The sequence below is a fragment of the Spermophilus citellus genome (assembly GCF_964194105.1).
Source record: "Spermophilus citellus genome assembly, chromosome: 4".
NCBI classification, from domain to species: Eukaryota; Metazoa; Chordata; class Mammalia; order Rodentia; family Sciuridae; genus Spermophilus; species Spermophilus citellus.
Window position 1 is genome coordinate 196,199,767 of NC_138185.1, and position 27,047 is coordinate 196,226,813.

General features: G+C 34.4%; 1 protein-coding gene across 6 annotated transcripts in view; it reads left to right on the forward strand.

The window, feature by feature from the left end:
* The window catches only part of PCNX1 (pecanex 1), a 148,636-nt gene that overhangs the window by 23,426 nt on the left and 98,163 nt on the right, over positions 1 to 27,047 (forward strand). For 5 of the 6 annotated variants that reach the window (XM_081289006.1, XM_081289008.1, XM_081289007.1 and 2 more), the window contains exons 3-6: positions 8,220 to 8,325; positions 13,699 to 13,744; positions 14,628 to 14,717; positions 20,492 to 22,195. In XM_081289006.1, coding sequence (XP_081145132.1) covers positions 8,220 to 8,325; positions 13,699 to 13,744; positions 14,628 to 14,717; positions 20,492 to 22,195 — 1,946 coding nt within the window. Of the gene's footprint in view, positions 1 to 3,697; positions 3,805 to 8,219; positions 8,326 to 13,698; positions 13,745 to 14,627; positions 14,718 to 20,491; positions 22,196 to 27,047 lie in introns of all 6 variants that reach the window. The other variant, XM_081289011.1, reaches the window with a different exon arrangement.

A 27,047-nucleotide genomic window follows, 5' to 3' on the forward strand; every position in this document is an offset into this window, starting at 1 on the left:
GCCTTAAAATCAGTTTCTGGCACTGATTATTCCTTGGCTAATATTTGAAGTAATGAAAACAAAATTTCTGTGGTATTATTTTTACTGATGCATAGTATTTCCTTGTGTGGATGTATAATAATTTACCTATCCTATTTTTAGTTATTTTCATATATAAATTTCAATGTTAGAAAGATCACTGTGATCCTTAAATTTTAAATGATTAAATGTTTTGCCATGATTTATCAGAGGTATAGTTACTGGAAAGGCTACATATTTTTTTTTTTTTTTTGGTACGGGATTGAACTCAGGGGCACTAACCACTGAGCCACATCCCCAAACCTATTTTGTATTTTATTTTGCTGAGTTGCTTTTAGCACCTCACTTTTGTTGAGTCTGGCTTTGAACTTGAGAGCCTCCTGAGTTGCTGGGATTACTGGTGTACACCACTGTACCTGGTGGCTACATACATTTCTAAGCTTTCTAATACATATTGCCAAATTCCAAAGATTTGCTGTTTAACTATCATGATCTGCAGTTTGAGGACCTCCCCCACCCCCTTCTCTTTTAAACCTTTGACAAATACTGGGTTAGTATTTTTATAAAACACTGATAAAACCCTCAGTGTTTAATATTTCTGCTTTTGGATTACTAGCAAAATAGGGGCATTTTTCTTGTGTTTTTGTCATTTATATTTTTGGGGGGCTTGTTTATTTTTCTGTTCTTTTTTTTTTTTTAACTGTTGATTTGGAGAGAGATATATTTACGATGGATTTTAACTGTTTGTCCTATGTGCCAAGTACTTTTACTCAGTTTCTATCATAATTTGTTTTGTATGCCACATATTACTTTTATGTCAGCTGAGCTTGAATCATTCTCAATTATAAAATATTAGAAAAGTTACTTAAGCTTTCCTCTGCATAATTGTTCCAATTATTTCTGGATTTTATGTATATGGGTATGTGTGTATATATGTTTTTAATTGCTTCTGTTAATGAGTTACTTTTCTGTTTCTTTTAGTTTAGAAGTATTTATTGTGAAATATATGTATTCCAAAGAATATATCAAATATATGTATAATTTAGAGAAAAATAGTCAAATGAAATGAATTGCCCACTGCACAGCATAAGAAACAGGGAAGTATACAAACACCATAGAAGCTCTATGCATTTCTTTCCCATTTCATTCTACTTTTCTCTTTAAGAGGAACCATAATCTTGTTTTTTGGGTGAATAATTCCCTTGATTTCCTTTACTGTAATACAATCTTTGTAGCTATCCCTAAACATATGAAATATTTATTTTGTCTGCTTTAGGATCTTCTAAAGAGAATCATACAATGTATGTTTCTGTGTGAGGGACTTTTTGGGTATGGTATGTTTTGTATTATTGATTCACTCATGTTAAGGCTTATGCCTATGATTTATTCATATTCACTGCCATGTAGCCTCTTGCTATAGGAATAGATTACAATCTTTGTCCATTCTTCTGCTGATAGTTATTCAGATTATTTCCAATTTTTGCTCTGATAGCACATTATTGTACATGACTTCTAGTATACAGGTGTATATCTAGTTTACATAAGGCAATTTGTAGAGCATTTTCTTGTTTAATTTTAGTAGGTAATTCCAAGCTGTTTGCCGAAATGATTTTTACCAATTTATACTCTAGTAATATGTGAGAGTTCCTTATTCCACAGTCTCATCAGTATTTGATATTGGCAAACTTTTAACATTTGCCATTCATGTGAGTGTAAAATATGTCTCACTGTAACTTTCAGTTAACCTTTCTGATTATTAATGAGGTCGAGCATCTTATTTTATATATAGGTTCCACTTAGGTTTTCTCTTCTTTCTGGTGTCCATTTATGTCTTGTTTAATTTTTCTTTGTAGTTTTTTCTTATTGATAAGTAGAAATTTTAAAAATGTTTATGCTTCTTCTTTATTAGTTATGTACATTATAGACGTCTCCCAGTTTGTGACTTTTAATTTTGCTTTCTTTTGATTATCATGCATTCTTAAATTTAATAAAATATAATTTATCATTTTTAAAAATGAGCATTTTTGTTTTTTAGGAGATTATTTCCTATATAGAGATATGAAAAGATATTCTTTAGTATTGACTTTTTAAAGTTTCATGTTTCTTTTATTTTCACATTTCAGTTCTCTCTGAAATTATTTTAGAGATAGCTGAAGTTATTTTAGTGTCACATAGGGATTGACTTACTTTTTCTTTATGAATGATTAATTTACCTGTTTGTTAAGAGGGCTGTCTTTTCCTTAGAAACCTGCAGTATTTGCTGTCATGAACATAAGTTTCCTTATGTGGTGGTGTGTTTTAGGGCTCTCTTTTCTATTTGGTTAATCTGGTTGTCTATGCCTTGCCTTAACCACACTGTTCTAATTACTGTAGCTTTATAGCATGGCTCTTGATGGCTGGTGGGGCAAACTTCTACCCTGTTCTTTTTCAAGAGTGACTTGGCTATTTTTTGCTCTTTGATATAAACCTTAGAGTTTATCAAGAAATATCTGTAAGAACTTGGTATTTTTATTCGAATTGCTTTGAAAATAGAGATTTCTTTGCCAAGTATTTCTATCTTTAGTATATTGAATCTCTCAATTTGTCTTTAAAAATTCTCTTTAGTAAAATTTTGTAATTTGTTTCATTAAACAGAATTTGATTGTTATTCTATAGTTTCTTCCTTCTTTTTAATTTTCTTTAAATTGCATTTTCTGTTTTTTCTCCCTTAAATGTAACGGTTTAATTTGTATCCAACAACCTTCATAACTTTCTTATTGATGATGATACTTTATAGGTTATTTCTTGATTTTTCTACAAATGATGACTCTTTTAATTTTCCCTTTCTAGTCCTTATACTCATTCGATTTTTTGGTTGGCCATGGCTTCTAGCTTCTGATAAAATAGAAATGGTATTGGTGTATATCCTTATTTTTTCCCTACTCTTAAATAGGATGTTTTTAAGCTTCACTATTAAAGGAAGATCTTGGCTATAATTTTTGTTTTTGACCTCTTTTCCTCATCTGACCACTTGTGAATCTCAGATTCTGTTCTGAGGAAAAGTAATGTGCAGGAAAATGTGTATTTTCATATTTAGAGCCTCTTACTGTGCTTGGTACAGTACAGCTGTCAGTCTGTTCTGTGAATGAATGAATGAATACAGTAGGACTTTTGTGAGCCTTAGTTTTCATTGGCTTCTCTTATGTAGTACTGCAGTTCAAAAGTGCTTAAGTCTCTATCTTGTTGACAGAATCAGAGACTGTTTCTGTTACATTTTTAATGCTTCAGAAGAGAAAGTCAGCAATTGAATTTAAGAATTTGAATGCAAATATTTGAGGAAACAAGCATTTTCTCTTTTCTCATGGCAGCAATGCTTGTAATATAACAATGCCTTGTAAACCAAAGATCCATTTAAATTATATGAAGCTGAATTTTAGGCTGAGTTTTCTGAGGGAGATTTATTCTGTTTAGGGACTTTGTTTTATCTATTCATACTTCATATGCATCATTATAATCTAGATTAGATTTGTAAATTTAGTACTGTAATGGTACTGTGAAGTTTCTGATCAAAGTCTGAACATAGCAATTAATATGATACTAATAATAAACAAATTAGTTTGTAAAATTTCCTCTGTAATTCAGATTAGACCCCTTCTACTTTTCTGCCTTTCCCTGTACCTGGTTTTTTCTTTTTTAACAGATGGGGAAATTAAGGCATAAAGGTAGAGATTCCCTGAATTTGGTGTATTGCTTACTGCAGTAGACCACTTTGCTTCTGTGAGAATTGTAAACTACCATACTTTCCAGGTATGTGCTGAAATCTCCATTTCTAAAAACCTGCAAGTCTTGCTAATGAAAGAAAAATCTTACTCAGTCATTTTATGTGTTTAGCTGTACTTAGAATCTCTATAGTGTGACTGAAAGTTCTGCTTCTGCATTTGTAGAGAAGAGTGGAGTATAGAAATTTTGCTGGAGGATTTTTTTAAAAAATAAAAGAGCTGTCCATTTTTTCCCTTAATCATTTTTGTTGTTTTAATACTCCCTACCCCCTGTTTTTCTAAGTTGACCATTGACCAGTGTTAGTTCTAGATCATCGTACCTGACCTGGGGGTGATTTTACCCTTCAGGAGACCTTTGACAATGTTTGGAGACATATTCAGTTGTCATTACTAGCCTTTGGCATCTGTAGGGTAAAGGCCAGGGATATGCTGCTAGCCATCCTACAATGCACAGTCAGTCCTCAACAGTCAAGGATTATGTGTCCTGAGTAGGGCTGAGGTTAAGATCTCTATTCTGGCAGGTGCGGTTTGGTGCACGCCTGTAATCCCAGTGGCTTGGGAGGCTGAGACAGGAGAATCACAAGTTCAAAGCCAGACTCAGCAAAAAGCGAGGCGCTAAGCAACTCAGTGAGACCCTGTCTCTAAATAAAATACAAAATAGGGCTGGGCATGTGGCTCAGTGGGCGATTGCCTTGGAGTTCAATCCCCGGTATGCCCCCCTCACCCCCAAATCTCTATTCTATCTATTCTAGATAAAGGTGTTACTTTTTAGTTTTGACCTTGAGAAAGAACTTATAAGTATGTTGAAGAGCAGCATGATTTCTTAGAAAGAGCAGGGGCTTAGAGTTTTATAGATCTGCTATTGAAACCTTATTTTAGTGTGTCTATTGGTTATAAGTAACTATATTCAGTGTGGAGGAAGGCAGGGAAGGAAAGGAAGGAAGGAATACAGATATATTAACACACTATAGAGTGCTGAGTATTATTTGTACCCTCCCTTGCCACTTGACCCTCATATGCCAGTGACCCAGTTTATGTTGTTCACTCATCTGAGACCAGAGGCAATTTTACATCTGTAGTGTTCAGTTTTTTCATTTGTAAAATGAAGATAATAGTACTTATATTTGGATTTTAGGAAAGACTTTTTAATCAGAAAGCACAAATGGAGTAGGATCTCCTGTCACTGGGATATATTAAGCAACTAGCAAATACTTAATTTTGTTTGTTATTAATAATAACTTCACATTTGCATTGTAATCACTTGGATTTGCTCTCAGAAGTGAAGTATGAAAGTGGGTAGGACTTTCCACCCTGTGACTGGATAAACAAAATATGGTCTACTCATACAGTAAAATGTGACTTTGACATAAAAAAAAAAAAACCAAAGTGCTGATATATGCTTCAATGTGAATGAACCTTGAAACATATGTTTAAATTCCTTACTAACCTAAGCCAGTCATGAAAAATTATATACTATGTAATTCCATTGATATGATGATATCCAGAATGGGCAAATCTATAGAGACAGAAATTAGATTAGTGGTTGCCTAGGGAGGATGGAAAGAGTAGAGGAATAATAACTAAAGGAATTTGTTTTAGAAGTGATAAAATTATACAATGTTCTAAAGTTAACTATGGTGATGATCTCATAACTTAATGAAGATACTAAAAACCCTTGAATTGTACAATTTAAATTAGTGAATTATATGTGAGTTATACATCAACAAAACGAAACAAGGCAAGATGAGGGCTTTCTATTCTTTCTGTGGTACTGAGTATTTTATCTTTCGGTCTTTACTGTGACTTCCGTCTTCTGTTTTCTTTGGGTCTGATTTAGAGGAAGCATTCCTGCAGAAATAGGAGTAACATTGCTGGTTCTTTCTCATCACTAACTAACTCAGTGTGGTAGCAGCTGCCTCATGTACACCTTTAAGTTTTGTTCAATTCAGAACCTTATGAGTTAATACCTCACAGCTAAAAACTTGAACATATTCCACTTTTCTTACAATACATGAGCAGTTTTGCACTGAATTGGCCATTAACTTTTTTTTTTTAATTATGCAGTTGGACACAATACCTTTATTTTATTTGTTTATATGTGGTGCTGAGGATTGAACCCAGGACCTCGCCCGTGCTAGGCGAATGCTCTACCACTGAGCCACAACCCCAGCTCCTGGCCATTAACTTTTGTAACCAGGTTCCAATATATTTTTTTTATACCTTCATTTTATTTGTTTATTTTTTTACGTGGTGCTGAGGATCGAACCCAGTGTGTCAAAGTGCTAGGTAAGCACTCTACTGCCGCAGTCTGGCTGGGCACAATTCAGGAGCCACTTGTCAAAAGAAATGAACTTTATTTTTAGAACTACAAACGCCAAACAAAACAGCTCCTCAGGAAAACCTTCAGAGCCCAACTGCCACCACGGCTTCCCACAAGCCTCTCACACCCACACAAACCTCTCCACCTCCCACAATCCTCCTGCTCTTGAGGCTGATTGGCTGGGTCGTGTGGGCGGAGCCAAAGAAGTCCCTCAATGAGCAGCTCCGTGGAGGAGCCAATCAGCTAGATGTTGCTGGGGCCACTGTGAGCCAATCATCAGCTGGCAGTCTGAAGGGCAGGGAAACAGCCCAATGAACATCACCGCAGAGGAGCCAATCAGCTAGATGTTGCTGGGGCCGCTGTGAGCCAATCATCAGCTGGCAGCTGGAAGTTCGCTGGCAGCTGGAAGTTTGCTGGGGCCCCTTTGGCTGTGGCTCTCAACACTCTACCACTGAGCTATAACCTCAGCCATAATGTGTCTTATTTTTATCAATGAATAGCAAATTAGAAAACTGATTTTCACCATTGGATGTCAACTAGCTGACTATGGTCAAATGCCTAGAATTAGGAACCCTTTAAGCAAACAGGGACATTATAGGTATGAGATATTTAATAATAAAACACTGTAATTTATACTGCTATATTGATAAATACTTTAATGAAAGGTATGCTTGCAAACAAATTCTTTTTAGCTTATATATTTTGATTGCAACAGAATACTCCACCCAAACAGGCTTAAGGGAATTTATGGTACATGTTACTGAAAAGTCTATATGTAAGGGATATCTTCAGATATGTCAGGATGCAGAGTTTCAAACAGTCATGACACTGCTTCTTTTTTAGCCAGGCTCTGCTCTTTGCTGTTAGTTAAATTCTACCTCATGGTTGTAAGATGGCTGCAGCAGCTCCAGGCTTTATATCGCAGCATCAAGGCTTGTAGGTGTAAGAAATTTTCTCTGTCAACAATAGAACATTCCTGACTGATTCATACTAGCCTGAGTTGGGGTTTATATTTATTCTAGAACTAATCTCAGTGATCAGAAGACTGGGATATGCTGATTTATTTTATCCAGTAGAGTGTGCCCCTAAACATGAGGAGGTAGGATCAACATTATTCAAATCCCTAGGAGAATTTGGGATTTCTTTTTATGTGTATGAGGAGGTTGAATTAGATCCTGGGTGGCAAGGTAGTTTATATCCACTGTAATATCCAGCCTATATCCTAGAAATTTTATCCTGATAATAATAGCTAAAAAAATTATTGATACTCTGTTTATGGCAAGGTAGAATGAGCAAAAAAACCTTTGGGTAAAAAACAGGATCATGAGTTGCTCTGAGAGAACCGTCCTGAGGAAACTAACATTTCTAAAACTTCTGAAATTGGTGTGATTCTCTCCATCCCTAATTGTGAATTTCCCATTTTCCCTAAGTATTCTATATGACTTGCCACAACTCTTTGATCCTAGTACTTTTTTTCTCTTTGGACTTTCTAAGACTTGTTACTGCACAGCATCATTTTATTTTATTTTTTTGACTTGTGCCTTCTAACTCAACATATGCAAATCTAAAATCTTAGATTTCCAGTTCTTAAAACAATCAGATCCTTGTTAATTTCTGTACTTTAAAAATGTAGATAGAGCTTAACCAGTATGACTCTTGTCTTGTTCATTCATCACTGTGTCATGCAGCTTAGACTTCTCACGTGGAGACATCAGCTAATGTGGTTATCTGATTACTTTCCATTTTTATAGTTGACTAACTTCTCTTTGTTCTTGGGAAACAACAGGCAATCATTTCTTTGTTAGAGTGATTTTTATGGCACATATCATAAAATATTTAGTATGCTATTATTGCAATTAAGGCCAGTTTCTAATGTTGGATTGGATATAGACAGCTTGGGTAAAAGAATTTAAAATATTTTCAAATAGTGATGTGGTTATTAAATAGTTCCTGTTTGGGGAATTTTTATAAATGAAGGGTGATCATTCTTTACTTTTTTTTTCCCCTCTTAAATCTCAGAACCTCTTAGTTTTATAGAAAAAGATATAACTTAAACAAAAATAAAATAATTGGTGTCAGAATAATGATAGTTATTCTCTCTTTCTAATTTTTTTCTTGCATAGTGATCCTGGTGGAGGGATTGAAATGTCTGAATTCATTCGGGAGGCCACACCTCCAGTTGGTTGCAGTTCAAGAAATTCTTATGCTGGTCTAGATCCAAGCAACCAGGTAGGAACGTATGCTGTATTATTTTGCCTTTTTTTTCCTCCTCCTGATGGTAGTCTTAATTATTCTTATGTCTATAATAGTTGATGTTTATCTTTCTAATTATTGTTTTATTTATTAGTAATGTATTAATATTCTTATTTTTAAATCTCTTCACATGGATAAGTATGTGTAGTTTTGATTGTATTGTAGCAAAAGCCTGGGGAAATTTAGCTTCTAGCTTGCTCCATCTTAGTCGTCAGTGGTTATCCTTAGTTTTAACATTTAAAAAAAAAAGAACAACGAAAGGAAAGAAAAACAGAAAGAAAGAACTTATCCCCAAATCTCAATGTATTGATATATGTTAAGATAGAATTCATTAACTTGAAGTAGTATGCAGATCTGCTGGTGGCAATTTTAATTTATTTCTGCTGTGTAGCTTTTACTTTTAGCTTAGGATAGTAATTCTGAAAGTGTTTTCTCCAACCTTGGCAGCAGCCTGTTGTACTCTCATTATGTCTAACATTGATTTTGCTAATACACTTCTCTCACTTGTCCTAAACATCTCCTGCTCAAGCCAAGTCCCAGTCACTCCTGCTTGCCTTTTCTGCAGATGACTTCACTACCTGGAGTGAAGTAAACTTTGAGAGAAACTTTTTGTAATAGAACATTTTGTAGTTGTGGGGTTTAGTGGTCATTGTGTCAGACCTTTTATTATGTAGAAGAAACAGCTGATTTCTGTTAGGGTCTAGGCTAGCCCTCAATTCCTGATTCGCATTCCAGCATTCCTATTGTTTCATTATACAATTTGGTGACTGAAACCACTTTCCTCCCTCTCACACACTGTTGTGGAGGGAAATTTAGATCTTCTTTTCTGGCCTAACTCTAACTCTTCTTGTAACCACATTCTATTGCTCAAGATTTTCAAAGACCTGTGGTGTTGGCCCATTGTCTTGTAGATGGAGCACTTATTACTTATAGCACTTAGTTTTTTTGGCATATGATCGTATATGGCAGTTTATAAGCCTCGATAGAGTATATTTTCCTTTTTTTTCACTGTTTAGTATATTGCCTGTGCACAGCTGACTTTCAATTAATGATTACTAAATATGTATATAGATAATAAAACCTTAGAAGTAGGATTGGACTTGGCTCCTCATTTAACAAATAAATAGACTATCTGAGAACAATATTATGAAAACCTGATATTCTATGAGTCAAAATCTTGAATAGAGCTTTATTTTCTATTTTGATAAAAGTTTTGCCTGTGTTTATGATTTAAAATTCAAGTGAATGAATTTTGGTAACAGTTTTAGTTGTGATTGAGTATAATATAGAATATATGTTATCTTTCCATAACAAGTTTCAAGTTTTATAATACTTTTTTGAAGAATAGTGTTACTATCCTTGATCCTATTTTTTGTTGGCTTTTTGCTTTCCTCATTTGCTTTTTATAGAATGAAATGACTTAATCTCTAAAGATGGCTACATGTTTTGTAATCTTAATTAACCCTAGCCTTTCTTCTTACTTGGAAAAGTAAAGTAATGTCAGATTATCGCAGGAAGTTATTCTACATTTTTCCAACAGTATTTTGGAGAGTCACACCTTTGTTAATTTTTGCAATAGGGAAGGTGAAAAGGCGCAGCAATGGCCAGCCACCTTTGGATTCTCTGACCTTGGCCTCATTTTTGTTGGAACTTGTACTTCCTTTAGGGAAGGAGTCCCCTCCTGAATATAATTAAAGCACATTTGCACATAACACACAGCCTTCGGTTTTCCTTAAAATAGTAACTTTTAAATTAAAATGTGCAAATATTGGAGGCTATCATGCTTTTTGGGTTTTAGTGATTTCATGTTGTATTATAATGAAAAATAGGGTGAATATAATTGTTGTTACCCTTTAGAGAAGCTGGAGTGAAGTAGTCAGGCTTTTTATATATTGGTGGAGATACTCCCATTATGGACATACTGTTTATGGTATGTTTTATTCTGTAGCATTTATTACACATTGTCATAATTATTATGTAAATGCCTTCTGTACCAGATCATGAATTCTTTGTATATAGTGGCTGCATCTTTAGTCATTGTTACCATTTTTTCCCTTTCGCTACCTCTGCTTTGCTCCCTTCCATCTTCTGCCTTCCATTTCCTTTGTCTTTTTTATTTTCCCCTTACCTTCCTCTTTCCTTTTAGTCACTTGTTTTTCTTCAATATTTTGGTGTCTGATAATATTCAAAGCATTTTATTTGGTGTAAGGAATAGGTCTTAATCCCCAAAGAGATTGAGACCTATGATATAACTAAAGTTATAAATGTAATGTATACTGCCAAGGAATTAAGTACAAAGTCCTTTTATAGAGTAATAATTGCCATCAGAATGGTGAAGAAAAAGGGATTACTTCCAAGGAAAATTTATTAATTTCAGGTAGAGAGAAAGGCAAAGATTCCTGGGGAGGTGGCCTTACCTGAAACACTCTCTAGTTGTAAGTACCCTTTTGTCTTAAATGTATATAATTCTTCCTGGACCTTTCCTATGGCACTTACCACAGGGAAGAAACACTACAATATTTCAGTTTATGAAAATCATTTGAACAACCAATAAAAAAAGAAAAAAAAACCAAAAAGAAAATCATTTGAATAAAGAACTTCACCCTCAAGTATAGGAAGTTACTATTTTTCTTAATTTTTTTCTTTTCATTCTTAGAAAATTTAACAAATGACGATAAACAAGAAAATTAAAATCATTTATGATATTGTATATAATAAGAAAACTTTTACAACAAAATGGAGTTCTAATGTGCTTGTTATTTTGAACTCACTTCTCTTTACCAAATGTATCATGAATGTTAATGCCATTGAGTTTTTCCAAAGTGACCTTTTGGGGGATGAATTGCATTTAGATATAGTATTTTATATTCTTGATCACCTGTTGTTTTAGTCATGATTCTTTGCTATTTGGGAGTAGCTTAAATAATACAGAAAAGCATGAAGAATAAAATATTACTACCATGATATCAGCAAATAATAGAATACCCAACTTATACTATCGTAGAGAAATACGAGTTTGTGTTGTCTTATAAATCTGGAGGTGTTTGACATTTGTGGCATTTGTTCAGCATCTCAGTAATGCTGAGCCTCTGGGTTGGCATTTCCATAGTTCTCTAGGCCTTTTCCCAGGGCTGTAGGATGAGCATAACAGCTTCAATCAAGACTCTGTTCAAGAATTCTTGGTCCTCTTCTTAGACTTATAAGAATCTCTTCCTGAAGCCCTCCAGCAGACTCCCTGTTTCATTCATTGACCAGAACTAGCTCATGTACCTCCCTCTAGACAGGGACTGGGCCCACTGCTCATAGGTGAAAAGATGCATGACTGACATCTGATTAAAGTGGGGAGTGTGTTAAAGGAGGAAAAGGGGAACACTTTGAGGCTGTGAGCAAATGACAAAAGCCCATATTCCAAAAGGTCTTGAAGAGTCAGGTGTAGTGGCGCATGCCTGTTATGTGTAATTCCAGCTACTGGGGACAGGAGAATAGTGAGTTCAAGGAGAGCCAGGACAATGTAGTGGGATCCTATCTCAAAAAAAAAAAAAAAAAAAAAAAGTTTTTAACATTTAAGTTCCTAGAAGGGTGTGCTGAGTTTTTGTTTGCTTTTTTATTTTTTTGGTACCAGAGATTGAACCCACTGAGCCACATCCCTAGCTCTTTTTATTTTTTATGTTTAGGCTGGGTCTCACTAAGTTGCTTAGGGCCTTGCTAAGTTGCGGAAGCTGCCTTTGAACTTGGTATCTTGCTATCTTCCTGCCTCAGCCTCCTGAGCCACTGGGATTGTAGGCTTATGCCACTGTACTTGATTATTATTTATTTTTGAATTTCTGTCTAGGAGGTTATGTGTTTATAATTCTAGTAGATGATATATGTTATTTCTGTAACTTGTCTAGCTGGTATGGTAAGAATGAAACTTCTTTTGTAGTAAAATAGTTTTTAGACTTCCCCCCCTGGCCAATTATAGTACCTTTTATGTTTAATTGAAAGTAGAAATTCTGAAATACTAGGAGAGTCGAGCTTAAAAAACAGCTTAGAAATATTACAAAACTTATTTTTTATTGGCTATATCCAGAGTTTTTTAGTATTTTCATCTGTATATGCCTATTTTTTAAATACTTTCATTTTATTTATTTATTTTCATGTAGTGCTGAGGATTAAACCCAGTGCCTCATACATACAAGGCAAATGTTCTGCTACTGAGCCACAGTCCCAGCCCCTCTATATGCCTATTTTTATTTACTTTTTCACTGGCATAGCTTCTGCAGCATAGTATACATCTTGAGCGTACAGCTCAATGTGGTTTTACATCTGTATACACCCGTTCAGTGGCCATCCAGATCAAGAAAATCCTGCCTCTTTAAAAACAGTATTAACCTATGTTTTGACCTAAAGAGTTATAGTTTTATGTGGTGCTGAGGATTGAACCCAGTACCTCACACATGCACCCCACCACTGAGCCACAACCCAAGCCCTATGTGATGTTTTGAATTTTATTTTACAATGCTAAATTTGCTTAACAGTTTTTTTCTTTGAATCCCTTTAAAAAAGTTTTTTTAAAAAAAAAGTTGAAAGGAAGAGTTGCTAAGACTTGTTGATGTTGTTGTATTTGGTTTCCTCACTATGTTTGTACAATTTGTGGTATTTGTTTATTTGATTTTTATGGTAGTATAATAAATAATGGCTGTGAAATTTTAGAGAAATATTACACCATCTTGAAAATAAGCACTCTGAAAGCTCAGCAATCACATTTAAATTTTCTAATTATAGTTGTGCTAAAAATTCACTTATTGTAGATGCATGCTTTAGATTTTTATTCTTTTTAAATGTTCTAACCATACTTCTTTTCTGGAACTAAGGAAATTATATATCGATACACTAACAATTGGGCAGTAAGATTTATGTTGCTCTTTGTAGCATATGTTAATGGGTTTTGTCCCTCCAAACTATCCCTTTATGTACCCTAGGAAGTCTGAATTTATTCCATGTAGCCTCAGTGCCTGGTTTTGCTTTTGTTTATTATAACACTAGCATGTCATGATACAACATAAAAAATGATAATAACTGTATGATACTAATTGCTTTATAGTGGAGGCATTTGGCCTTGGGAATTTCATCAGCCCTGAGCATGCAGAGGGATTCAGAATCTTGGCACACCTGTAAGATAACACAGTGTATACCGCAGAAAACAGGTTGTGTGGCTGTGATAGCACATGTCCAGTGTTTTAATATTAATAAAAAGTGACACCATGTTTACATGATATAATTTTGTTTGATAATCTTGCTAGTTTGTATTGATAAGGACATACTACTAGCATATTATTTAGTTTTATTTACCTTATATTGTGTTTTCAGATTGGATCTGGTTCCTCTCGTCTTGGAACAGCAGCAACTATTAAAGGTAGACATGATCTAACTTGAACATTGCCTCTGACTTTTTTGTTTGTAATAAAGATAATAGTTCTAAACATTCAAATGTCATTTTTGACCTTAGAGCTAAAGTCATTTCTCTCATAATAGATTGCTTGATTTAAATTGTTATCTTTTCATCATCCAAATTTCAACATAGTGACCATTTGAATTATATTGCACAAATTATAAGTTATTGATATGTAAGAAACTTCCTTGGTGATAGAAAATGCATGTTTAGGTGAGGATCATGGAAAACTAATTTGATGTGAAAAATTTAAATATGAGAATAAATGTTCTACACATCTATTTAAGATAAATTCATATTATTTTTGCCCTACAATGATTTAGTTTACTTATTTTCCCAAGGAAGGAAATTTATTGTATTTTAAATTGTTGTAACATAATTTGTTCCTACATATAGGTACCAGGGATTGAACCCAGGGGCACTCAACCACTGAGCCACATCCCCAGCCCTTCTTTGTATTTTTATTTAGAGACAGTGTCTTGCCAAATTGCTGAGGGCCTCCTTAAGTTGCTGAGGCTGGCTTTGAACTTTTGATCCTCCTGCCTCAGCCTCCTGAGCCTGTGGGATTACAGGCATGTGCCACCACACCCAGCTAAAATCTGTTATTTAAAGAAACAGTTTTACTAGCTAATATTATGAAGCTTTCCATGTTATTTTGTTCTCAGAGTAATTATATGCTCTGATAATCCATAATATTTCAGTGCATCTTCCATTATTGTAATCCATGATGTGTAGAAACTGCTTTAGTTGATAGATGTCTACCACACTCCTGATACTGTTTCTTGGTTTTGACACATTAAGCCTTTACTTTAATACAGTGTCCTCATGTCTTTTTCTTAACTTTTAGGAGATACAGACACTGCTAAGACATCTGATGATATCAGTTTAAGTCTGGGCCAGAGCTCTAGTCTTTGTAAGGAAGGAAGTGAAGAACAAGGTAAGAACATTATGCTGCACAGTGACACATGTTGTGGTGACCAGGGTGAATTTGTGGAATGCATCATTTACATTTTACAAGTTTGTAATAATGAAATGTGGTTATTTTTAGGAAACATTAAATAATATGATTTATTGGGATAATAATAATAATACAGCATTACAAGTACTTTTCCTTTACTGAATTCAAGCATACATGTTTTGAAAAATAAATATGGTAAGAGAAATTTTATAAATGTGTGTCCCAGATGAGATGGGAAGTTAAGAATCCTATACTGTTCTTAAGTTGGTTAGAGCACTGAACCCAACTAAGTAATAACAGTATGTAAAACTATCATTTTCTATTTCTAAATACCAGCTGCTTCATCTCTTACCTGACTGCAGAAACTATAATGTCTTATAAAGAGAAATAAATTGCTGTTGAATTTTCTGAGAAACTTTTGTCTCCAACATAGTACTTTTCTATAGCAGATTGTGAATAGAAAGTTTGATTATATGTGTTTTTTTTCCCTTCTTACTCAATTCAATTGTAAATAAACATTGTGGACTTTTTAGAGTTTGTTTTTGACTAAGACATTTTCATGTTTGAGTTTTAATTTTCAAATATGAAAGGACAGATAAATCATCTCCATTTTTAAGTGGAGATTGTCCAAGGTTATATAGAAACAAAGAACCAGAATTGAATGAGAAACCTGTCTTCCTGTTTCTATCCTGTTATAACCTATTATTATTATTTTAGTTGTGATGATATTGGGTGGGTAGATAGGCTGAAAGTTTTTTTTATTTTTAATCATGAAGCTTGCTTATGAGGTTGCACATAGATCACTGAATTATGACATTTGTCCATTAATTTGATATCTTATTTAAGTCCATTTCTCAAAAGTGTACTTTGTTATTGGTACTTGGAAGTTTATTACTGTCACTCAGCTTTTTTTGGAATTACAATAAAGACCTCTAAATATACTGTATGGTATGGAAACCTTTTTTTTCTTTTAGTTTTCTTTGTTTTTTTTTTTTTTTTAGTTTTCTTTGTTTTTTTTTTAGTTAAAGATGAATTAGTTGCTTTAAGAGTTGTAGTATCCCTTTCTATAACATATAGCCTTTGGAAGAAGATCTTAGCACTAGATGATAATCTTAGAAGGTTGGCACCATTGCTTTTAGGAGACATATTTCATTATCTTATTTTATATCTGGAAAGTACCCATATACAAGCAAGATTTTTATAGTCTGGCTAGTTGAGGTTGCAGTCTATCCTTGTAACTAGCTACACGTGAATATAGATAACGATATCCAACATTCATTGAGTGCATACTTTTGTCCAGGTTAGGCATCACCAAACTTACTCTGAAAGAGCCAGATAGCTTTGTAGGTCATGTGGTCTCTCTTGCTACCCAGTGACCTCAGTTTTGCCATGGTAGAGTGAAAGGAGCCATAAATAATACATAAATGAAGGGCATGGCTATGCCATACTCAGACTTCCTTTACAAATGTGGCCAGATTTGGTTCCATGGTCCTTAGTTTGTCAACTCAGGGTTTAGGTCATCTTCTAAGCACTTGACATGTATTTACCCAGTTAATATTCACTATGTGCATTTGAAGTTGTTACTACTGTTGTTATCACTTTACAGGTAAGCACATTATGGCTTAGAAGTTAAAGGAAACTTGTCCAGAGTCACAAAGCTACAAAGTGGCACTCCTATAAATGAAATCTAGTTTTGAATTACTCTTAACCACTGCATGATACTACTTTGATTTAATTTTATAACTTTTATCATGTAACATTTTTCCATTTAACAAATATCACTGAGTACTCATGATTTTCCTGGTACTGTTTCAAGTACTGGAAATAAACCAGTGAACAGACAAAAATTTCTACCCTTGTGTGGCTTCCATACTATTAACATGTAGTCATATGTATAAGTCAGTACATATGTAGTAGGCAGAGGATGAGGAGTTGTGGGGGCTTGAGAAGTTATAATTTTAATAGAGTGTTTGAGGGAAGACTCACTAGAGCAAAGACCTGAAGAAGGAGTGTTCTTCCAGGGTATCTAGGAGATTAGTGGTCCTTTTATGTAGAGGGAATAACAAGTGCAAAAGGTGTAAAGCAGGAACAGCCTGTCAAGTCTGAGAAATAATGTGGCTGGTGCAAAATAAGTGAAGGGCCAAATTGTGTAGTGTCTTGGAAGCCATTTTAAAGATGTTAGTTTTAATTCTGAGATGAGAAACGACTAAAGGATTATGTTACATTTTAACAGAATTACTGTGGCTTCTATGTTGAGAATATGAGAATATATTAAAAGGGGAAAAAGATGAAGCAGAGAGCTCAGTTAACCAGATTATTGCAGTAGTCCAGGGCATAGATCATGGTTTAGCTAGCTTTGAGTTTACATGGATTGGCCTCATGATCCAATTCCTTCTTGGTCCTGACTGTGGTTGGCACCACCTAGTGGCAATTTTTGTTCTGGATTAATTATTGTTTGTACTCATGGTTGTCTTGGTGGCTGGCTTGGATTTATAACTTTTAGTTGATTAACAATTAATTGGATTTATAACTTTTAGTTGATTAACAATTAATTGATTAATTGGCACACTTTTTGTCAACATAATTCAGGATTATCAGGAGAAATCTAATTATGTGGGGGTGTATCCTCTTTTTCTTCACTTCTAAGGACTTATTTAGTGTCCCCATATAGCTTTACCCGTATCTTCCCTATCTAAGATCAGATCTTTAGGCCATCCAATATTTGTAGAGAGGTTGAGTAGAAGATAGAGGAACTAGTTACAGGAATTTCTGAATGTTTATTGTGGGGCCGTAAAACCGTATGAGATCTACACAAGGAGGAGTATAGGCAGACATTAAAAATTCCTGAGTTGTTCACTTTAAGAAGTCCAGGAGACACAGAAGGAACAACTAATGAAATAGAAGTAAAACTGAGACTTATGTCTCAGCATTTCAAGAATGGATTTATCTGGTTTGCTAAATGTTGCTGATAAGTCAAAGGACATGAGGACTGAGACTTGTCCATTGAATTTAACATTGTACAGGGTATTGCTAACCTTGAAAGAAAGCATAGTTTTAATGAAGTGGGATTAATCAATTTTAGAATCAGGAGAAGAATCAAAGAAAGTGACTAAAATCCTCTTAATGAATTTCTGTAAGGGGGAGCAAAGACCTAAATCGAGAGTTACAGGGGCTGGGGATGTGGCTCAAGCGGTAGCGTGCTCGCCTGGCATGCGTGTGGCCCGGGTTCAATCCTCAGCACCACATACAAAGATGTTGTGTTTGCCGAAAACTAAACAATAAATATTTAAAAATAAATAAATAAATAATTGCCTTTAAAAAAATAAATAAATTGATAGTTACAGAGGAAGTGGGGATAAAGGAAGGATTTAGATTTTGTAAGAGAAATAATATTGTATTTGTTGGGGAATGATCTAGAAGAGGGGAGGAAAATATGATTTATGTTAGAAAATATAGTTACATATGAAGAAAATAATTCACATATCTGCCACTGAGAAACTTTGGTTAATATTTTTGTAACTAACTTTTTTTTTCTTTTTTTATTGTGACATAACTTACACGACATTAAAATCTGTCCTTCTATAATGTCCAGTTTACTGGTTTTTAGTATATTTCCAAGGTTGTGCACCATTACCACTATCTTAGTACCTGAACATTTCATTACCATAAAAAGAAACCTGCACCCATTATACTGTCCATTTCCTTGTTCAGCCAGCCTCTAATAGTTAATAGTTGTCTTTCTGTCTCTATGTATTTTCCTGTTCTGAACATTTCATATGAATGGAATTATATAATGCATGGCTTTTTGTATCTGGCTTCTTTCATTTACTGTGTTGTTGTTGTATGTATCAGGACTTACTTAATTCCTTTTTTTATGACTAACTGTGATAGAATCACTTTTTTTAATATTGATTTTTTAGTTGTAGTTGGACATAATACTTTCATTTATTTATTTATAGGTGGTCCTGAGGATCGAACTCAGGGCTTCACATGCACTAGATAAGTGCTCAACCACGAAGCCACAATCCCAGCCCCTAGAATCACTTTTAACAACTTAAATTCCTCTGGACAGAATTAAACCTTTCATTTGTTTAGCCCTATTGAAAAAAAAATACGTGTATTAAAGTTTGGCTGTTATGTGAAAAAATTGAAATTTCTACTTTATTAATGTCTTAGAAGGGAGTTAGTGGATAAGTTTTTGTTCTATAAGATTTATATCCTTGATAATTATTTATAAGAGATAAATATCTAGAGTCCCCCCATAATAACATATTATAATTTTTTAAAAAATATTTTTAGTTGTAGGTGGACATAATACCTTTATTTTGTTTTTGTTTTTTTAAAATGTTGTGCTGGGGATCAAACCCAGTATTTCACATGTGCTAGGCAAGCACTCTACCACTGAGCTACAGCCCCCAACATATTATAATTTAATACTACAAAATAAATAAGATGCTAACTTTTAAAAATTTTGAAATTTAGAGAGGAATAGTGACAACTCTTTTGGGCAAATGATAAAGAACTTGGGTTTTACTTATCTTGAAACAAAGCATAATAGGGCATTTATAAATTACAATTTATATGGTACATTCTAGAGGCTATTTAAGTTTTTAATTATTTAGATCAGATTTAGATTTAGATGTTTTAAAGGTACAGAAACATTTCTAGTAACTCATTTTATTTTAGTCCTAGGGAGAAATGTCTGCTTTTATCATTGAGATTCTACTGAGAAGAATCTGACTCACTATAGAATTTATTATTGCTTTTGTCTATGCAGTTATGACAAGTAAGATAATGCTTCTTTTTATTGAACTAAAAGCAGATTCAAGCACCTTGTCTGTCAAAATATATAGTAAAAAGATCAGCATTTGTACAGATCAGTTGTCAAGCTATAGTCCAAGATAAGTTACAATGGAGGTAGGTTTACTCATATTTTATTTTCATAGTATATATGGTAATTCAGATCACTCATCACTACCCTAAATGATGGATTAAAAGAATGGACTTACATATATATAGGAGAATATGTGTTTGTTTTTCTTTCCACAAGGCATTTTGGGTTGCTGTATGAATGATGAAAGAGAAAGTGCAATATCTTGTCCTATAATTACTGTTATTTTTTAAATCATTGTGAACAGTATGATACCTTGCATCATTATGTCATAATTATTGGTAAGGATTGGTAAGCCCTGTAATTTTCTGTTCCCGAATATTCTAGGTTTTTGTTGATTTGTAAAATAATAATATAAGTTTTTCAGAAGGATTTTAGTATTGTGTTAGGTAAAATAATGGTAGCTACCATTAATTATAACAGCACTATGTCAAGCCAAGTATATTCAAAGAACTCAGTATTCCTTGCTTACTAGTACTCAGTGAGGTTGACATCATATTTTATAGATGAAGAAGCATGCTCAAAAAAGTAACTCCAGGTCACCTCATAATCCAGGTCTATTTTAAATAAAATTCTTTTTTGCTTCTTATTTTATTATTGATAGTCTACAGAACCTTTTCTGAGGCTGGTTGGAGAACTTGGATTTGAAAGTTCAGTTCATTCCATTAGTAGAAAGCTTTCTTTGTGTAGCTATGAAGTAGAAATCAGCTCTTTTGAATGACTGGTCAACTGTTATTCACTGAACTTCTTGAGAAATTCTTTATACTTGATTTTTTGTATGGCTTGAATTCTTTCCATTGTTAAACAATGCATAAGCATACATACATCTGTGTTAACATTTCCAAATATGTGTTTGAAACAGATTTGGCAACTGATAGGAAGCTCTTCCGTCTGGTCTCCAATGATTCCTTCATCTCCATTCAGCCTTCTTTGTCCTCTTGTGGACAGGACCTGCCAAGGGACTTCAGTGACAAAGTGAGTCTGCCAAGTCATAGCCACCACCACCACATCGATCAGTCTCTGTCCAGCGCCTGTGACACAGAAGTAGCCTCTCTTGTACCTTTACATTCACACTCTTACAGGAAAGATCACCGGCCGCGAGGTGTACCACGGACTTCCAGCTCTGCTGTGGCCTTTCCTGATACTTCACTGAATGACTTCCCTCTTTATCAGCAAAGACGTGGGTTAGATCCAGTAAGTGAGTTAGAATCTTCAAAACCTCATTCTGGATCCAAAGAATCCTTGGTGGAAAATGCTTGTCTACCTGGGGAATTCCAGCTTGCTGGTGATCTGAAAAACAGTAATTCTCAGCCACCCACAAAAAGTGGGAAGAGCAAAGCTCTAAATGCAGACAAAAGCATGGACAGCCTGAGGAGCCTGAGCACACGGAGTAGCGGGTCAACAGAGAGCTATTGTAGCGGCACAGACCGTGATACCAACAGTACTGTCAGCAGCTATAAAAGTGAGCAGACTAGTTCCACTCACATAGAAAGCATCTTGTCAGAGCATGAAGAGTCTCCTAAAGTGGGAAAGAAAAGTGCTAAGAAAAAAGAGTGCTGTGCTGACTCAGAGAAGAGTTGCTGTGCCAGTGACAAAAGGACTAACAGTGACAAGACTGCCCTGGAAGTGAGTACAAATGGTGGGGCTCCTGAGGCCCAGGATTCTCAGGCCTCTGATAAGATGCACAACCAGAGAGGGCTCAGCACCTCTGCATCTGAAGAAGCCAATAAAAACCCCCATGCAAATGAGCTTATTGCACCAGAGGACCCAACCCCTGAGAAACCTGCTGAAAGTAAAGAAGAGCAGAATGAGACGCCTGTCACTTTGGTGGATTTAAAAGTTTGTAAAGATACTGGTGGAAAGCAGAAGGAAGGGGATGTACGACCCAAATCCTCTAGCTTAATCCACCGGACAGCCTCTGCCCACAAGTCAGGCAGGAGAAGGACAGGAAAGAAACGAGCCAGCAGTTTTGACTCTAGTCGACACAGGGACTATGTTTCTTTTCGAGGTGTTTCTGGAACCAAACCACATAGCACTATATTTTGTCATGATGAGGACTCTAGTGATCAAAGTGACTTGAGTAGAGCATCAAGTGTCCATTCTGCTCATCAGTTCAGCAGTGACAGCTCTTCTAGCACTACTTCTCATTCGTGCCAATCTCCTGAGGGCAGATATAGTGCTCTAAAGACCAAACACATTCATAAGGAAAGGGGTACAGAATCTGAACACTCACATAGAGCTCATCCTGGTCTTGAAGGAACTGGCAAAAAGAGGGCTACACGACGGACTTCCAGCACAAATAGTGCCAAGACTCGTGCCCGAGTGTTGAGCTTGGACAGTGGCACAGTAGCATGTTTGAATGACTCAAATAGGCTAATGGCACCTGAAAGTATAAAGCCCTTAACCACTTCAAAATCAGATCTTGAGGCCAAAGAGGGAGAGGTGCTGGATGAGCTGTCTTTATTGGGACGGGCTTCCCAGTTAGAAACAGTCACTCGATCTAGGAATAGTTTGCCAAGCCAGGTTGCGTTTCCTGAAGAGGACGAGCAAGATGCAGTCAGTGGAGGTAAGTAAAGTACAAGAAGAGATGACCCAAGAGTCATGCAAATTTGGTGCTATTGATGAGAGTAATGCTTAATTAAAATGTGCTTTCTGTTAATATTCCCTTTCCACTGTGCTATAAAACAAGCTTTTTTAAATGAAGAAGGAGATAATTGTCTTAAAGGTTTTGGAATGTATACCAAAAAACATGTTGGGTTTGTCAATTTGTTCTTAATGGCCTCCACTTTTCTAAGCTAGTTGCCATCTGTTAATATTTTGCCAGGAATAACAAAAATTACCCCCCTTTACATGTAAAGCAATAGCAATAATCACATTGGCACAGGAAACCACTTGTCATCTCTTATGTAGTGCATGCCACTGAACTTCCAGAATTAGATCACTCTGCTTATCATATGAGATTTCTCCAAATATTACGTTAGTTTCAGTTATGTATTTTAAAAATTGTGGCTCTCTTTTGTCTGTTTGATTTTATTTCATGCTTAACTCAAGTTACCTATAACTTAACTATAACTTTTTCTTTACTAACCTTCAATTTTTAGGTTATAGTGCCATTTTGTATTCATTAATGGATGTATGATGCCCCCAAGACAGTGATGGTGTTTTGGTTAAAATAACAACTCATTTATTTCAGGTTTATAGAGAATTGTACAAAATTGGATAGGTGATTTTTGTATTCTGTCAGTGTGTGTTGGCCTCATTATTTTAGTTGTTTTAAATAGTTGTTTCTATTTAATCCTAAGCAGAATAGTTTAATATGTTCTGATTATTAGAAGTACAGTATGCAAGAAAAAACTAGACAGCCCAAAAACATTTCTCCTAAATTGCCAGACAAGACTTGTAACAAGTAATGTTTATGTAAACAAGTATCTTTAACATGTGTTTGAGTTTCTATATAATTTTTTTGTTTTGTTCTTTTTAGTTATACATGACAGTAGAGAATATTCTATATAATTTTTAAATAATGAGAATAAAAACAAATTCCCTCCCACTACTTCCAAGCTTCCAAGAAGCCCAAGTAAACGAACCTCCCAAAAAACCCATATATTTAGTTTCGATGAAAACCAACTGAACATAAAACCCCAACACATTTAAGTAATTTTGTTTTGCTTACACAATGAAGCTCAAAAATAGTCCCTGAATGTCTTCCTCTGGCAAAAAAAAAAAAAAAAAAAAAAAAAAGATTTTCAGTAGTTCACATACTATTATATTTCTTCTACCAAAGTAGGAATAAATAAAAACTTTTAGTTCATTTTTTGCTTCTTATTAACATTTAATGAGATCTTTAAAAAAGAACATAAACAAAGCAATCAGAAGCTGGAATCTGAAAAATAAGGGCTTATATGAGTCAAAGAACTATTTTAAGAAGTAACACGTTCCATGTAACTATTCCTAAAAAACAGAACAACCCACATTACCTATGAAAAGGAAATGACGGTTTAAATATGAAGGCATAGATTTACTATAGGCCTTGCACTTATTTTCAGTATTTACATTTCAATACCTAGAATAATAATATTTTGCATTATAGCATGTTCAAATTTTATTTTGATAGCAACTATAAGAATTAAGCAGGTTTACTCATAGTTTTTTTGATAACAACTTAAGCTGTATTTTATAATCTAAATCTTACACAATGACTCCAAGAAACTTAATTACTATATTGTCACCAAATGGTTAAAAACATTTCAGACACAATTCATTCCCCAAATTTAGGTTTAATAGACTACTTTCTTCCTGAGGCACTACAGATCATTTCTTTACAATCCATTAGAAATTAATCTTTGTTAGAAACTTTACTGAAGCAGGAGGGGGGAAGGAAGAGAGAGAATGAGGGAGATGGGAGAGGGGGAGAGAGGAGAGAAGGGGAGAGAGAGAAAGGGAGGGGGGAGAGAGAGAAAGGGAGGAAGGGAGAAAGCACAGAGAGGAGGAAAGGAGGAGAGAGGGAGAGAGGGAGAAAGAAATATGTTTACCACAATGTGGACTTGTAAAATGCTCTGGATGAAATTAAAATTCTTTTAAATAAAAAGCACAGTCACATGTTTGGGAATATCTGTACCAACAAAAAATCCAGCTTAATTTTTTTTTGGGGGGGGCAGGTACCAGGGACTGAACCCAGGAGAATTTAACCAATGAGTCACATTCCTAGCCCTTTTTATGTATTCTTTTGAGCCAGGGTCTCATTAAGTTGCTTAGGGTCTTGCTTAATTGCTGAGATTGGCTTTGAACTCACAATCATCTTGCCTCAGCCTCCCAAACTAAGGTGTGTGCTACAAGTCCAACTCAGTTTAACTTTCAACAGAAACTAAACACTATTATACCAATAAACTAAAATCTATAACTAAGGATAAGGCAAAATAAAGAGAATAGTGTAGAATCTTAAAAAGCTAAGATGCTGATAACATAAATATGTTACTGCTTAACTCTTAGACATAAAACCACAAATAGATTTTATTTCAGTGAATTTGGAGGTATTGGTGAGTTCTCCGATTATTTTTGTTTTATTTTTAAACTGGGTGGTGTTGGTTGTGAAGGGATAGCATTAGGAAATGCTTTATAAAGTATTAAAATATCTAAAATAGGAGTTAATCTAGTTTAGTGACATAGAATTATGTGCCTTTGTTAGTATAGGAGTTCCAATGTTGTGAATCATGCAAAGCTATTTACCTTCTTTAACCCTCAGCTTCTTCCTCTTAAAATGAAATGATGAGTGTACTTATTTCATAGGATAATTGTGAATATTAAGGGCATTTGTGAACTAAAATGCTTAGGCAGTCTGGTACATAGAAAATGTTGCTGCTGTTATTGTTATTAAACAGGCTTGTTTTACTAAACACATGTATCCTATCGTATTAATTCTGTGGTATAAATAGAGAAAAATAATAACATGTAGAAATAAATTAGAGATGTTCTAATTGTGCCATTGTGTGAAATTTGACAATAATTAAAGTAAAATATTAAAAAATTCAGATAATATTTTTATCTGAATTTCTAATTCTTTATATAATACTAGCAGAAAAAATTATTTTTAATTGACATCTAATCTAGTGTTATGGATTTTACCTCATTTTGGTAACAATGTGTCATATAACTTATCTTTCGATATTTAGTTATGAAAGAAGTGTTTGTTTTAGTAATTTGGTTAAAATCAGATGTTATGAATAATCTTCTGCAGTTACTTAAGAAAAAAGTTTTAAATTCAGACTAAGAGATTTTCTGTTGACCTCTTGTTTTATACTTAATTTCTCTTTTGTAATTATAAATCATGTCTAATTTATGACTGATATTTTAAGAACAAAAAAAGTACAATTATATATACTAGCAAAATGTCCTCTGTTTTCTAGCTTGTACTTTAATAAATGATTTTTTCTTTTAAAATTTTTATTGGTACATTATCATTATGCATAATAGTGGAACTTATTGTGAAAGATTTGTACATGTTCATAACATGATTTCCTATATTTAAATCCCCAGTATCTTCCCTTTCCTCCTCACTCTCTCTGATTCCCTTCTTCTGCCCTACTGTCTGTCCCTTAGCCCCTTGATTCCCTTCTCCTACTCTGCTGGTCTCTTTCTAATTAAAGTTTTTTTGGGGGGCTATTAAACTTTTGTTTTGAGCTAGTAAATTTATTTTCTGCATGATTCAAAACCGTTAGCATATTTTCTCCATTATGTATCAGATTGTAAAGAATAGCCAGAGTAGAGAGGTTTGTGGTTTACTTATTACTTTGTACATTTTTCTGGATTTCTTAACATGTATTTCTCTGAGAAAATTATTTTAAATAGAATATTTAGATCATTTTGTAAGTAATCCTTTAATAACGTTGTGTTTGAAGCCAAAGATAAAGGTAATCTTTTTTTCCCCCCTCCTCTAAAGTGGAGATTGAACCCAAGGCCTCACACACTCTAGGCACATGCTCTACCATTGAGCTATGTCCCCAGCCTTTTTTAGTTTATTTTGAGACAGTCTCGCCACGCTGCTGAAGTTGGCCTTGAATGTTTGATCATCCTGCTTCAGCCTTCCAAGTAGCTGGGATTACAGGCTGGTATCATGCAAATGTACCACTGTGCCTGGATCAAAGATAATCTTTAAAGAGTACTACTGTTCAAAGAAAAGTCAAGTCTTCTAAATAAACAAATTTCTGAGCGTTTGTGCTACATATGTAAATTATAAGGGCTCCCCGCCTCTTCAAATATCACTGGGCATTGGAAAGAAAAGACAAGACCACTGAACAGACAAGAAAATGTGAATTAAAGCTTTTGTACTTTGCTAAGTACATAGGGCTATAAGGACTAATAAACTTGTTTTTCTGATTTCTTTGTTCACATGACATGTTAGAAGAAGCAAGTTAGTAGAAGGGGATGGAGAGAGGCTGAAGTAATGACAGCAGAAAAAATGCATAGCCTACCCTAAAGGAGGAGCTGTAACTATACTGAGCAAAGCCAGACACAACAGAATAAGATCAGTAAATATAGGGACAAGCCATCTTTTATTTTAATAGTGTTCAAGGACATCATATTATCTGCTTAATATTGTACTATAGTACAGTGCTACAATTGTATGAGTAGTTGATCTTGATTCATTAAGATTATGTTTATGCTATTCAAAGCCTAGACATAAAAATCTTAGAAGCATACTCATTAAGTGAAGTGAAATAGCTTTGGAAAACAAATCTTCCCTTACAACAGTATCAAGAAAAATGGTATTTTATTGAGAAAGTAAATAAGTGTTCATATATGGAAATAAACATGGCAATATTTTTTCTTTCTAGCAGAAGTGAAATTTCTGTTTGAAAGTGAACAATTACATTTTAATATCTCTAATTAATGATTGAATACTCTGACAAGCCATGAAACCC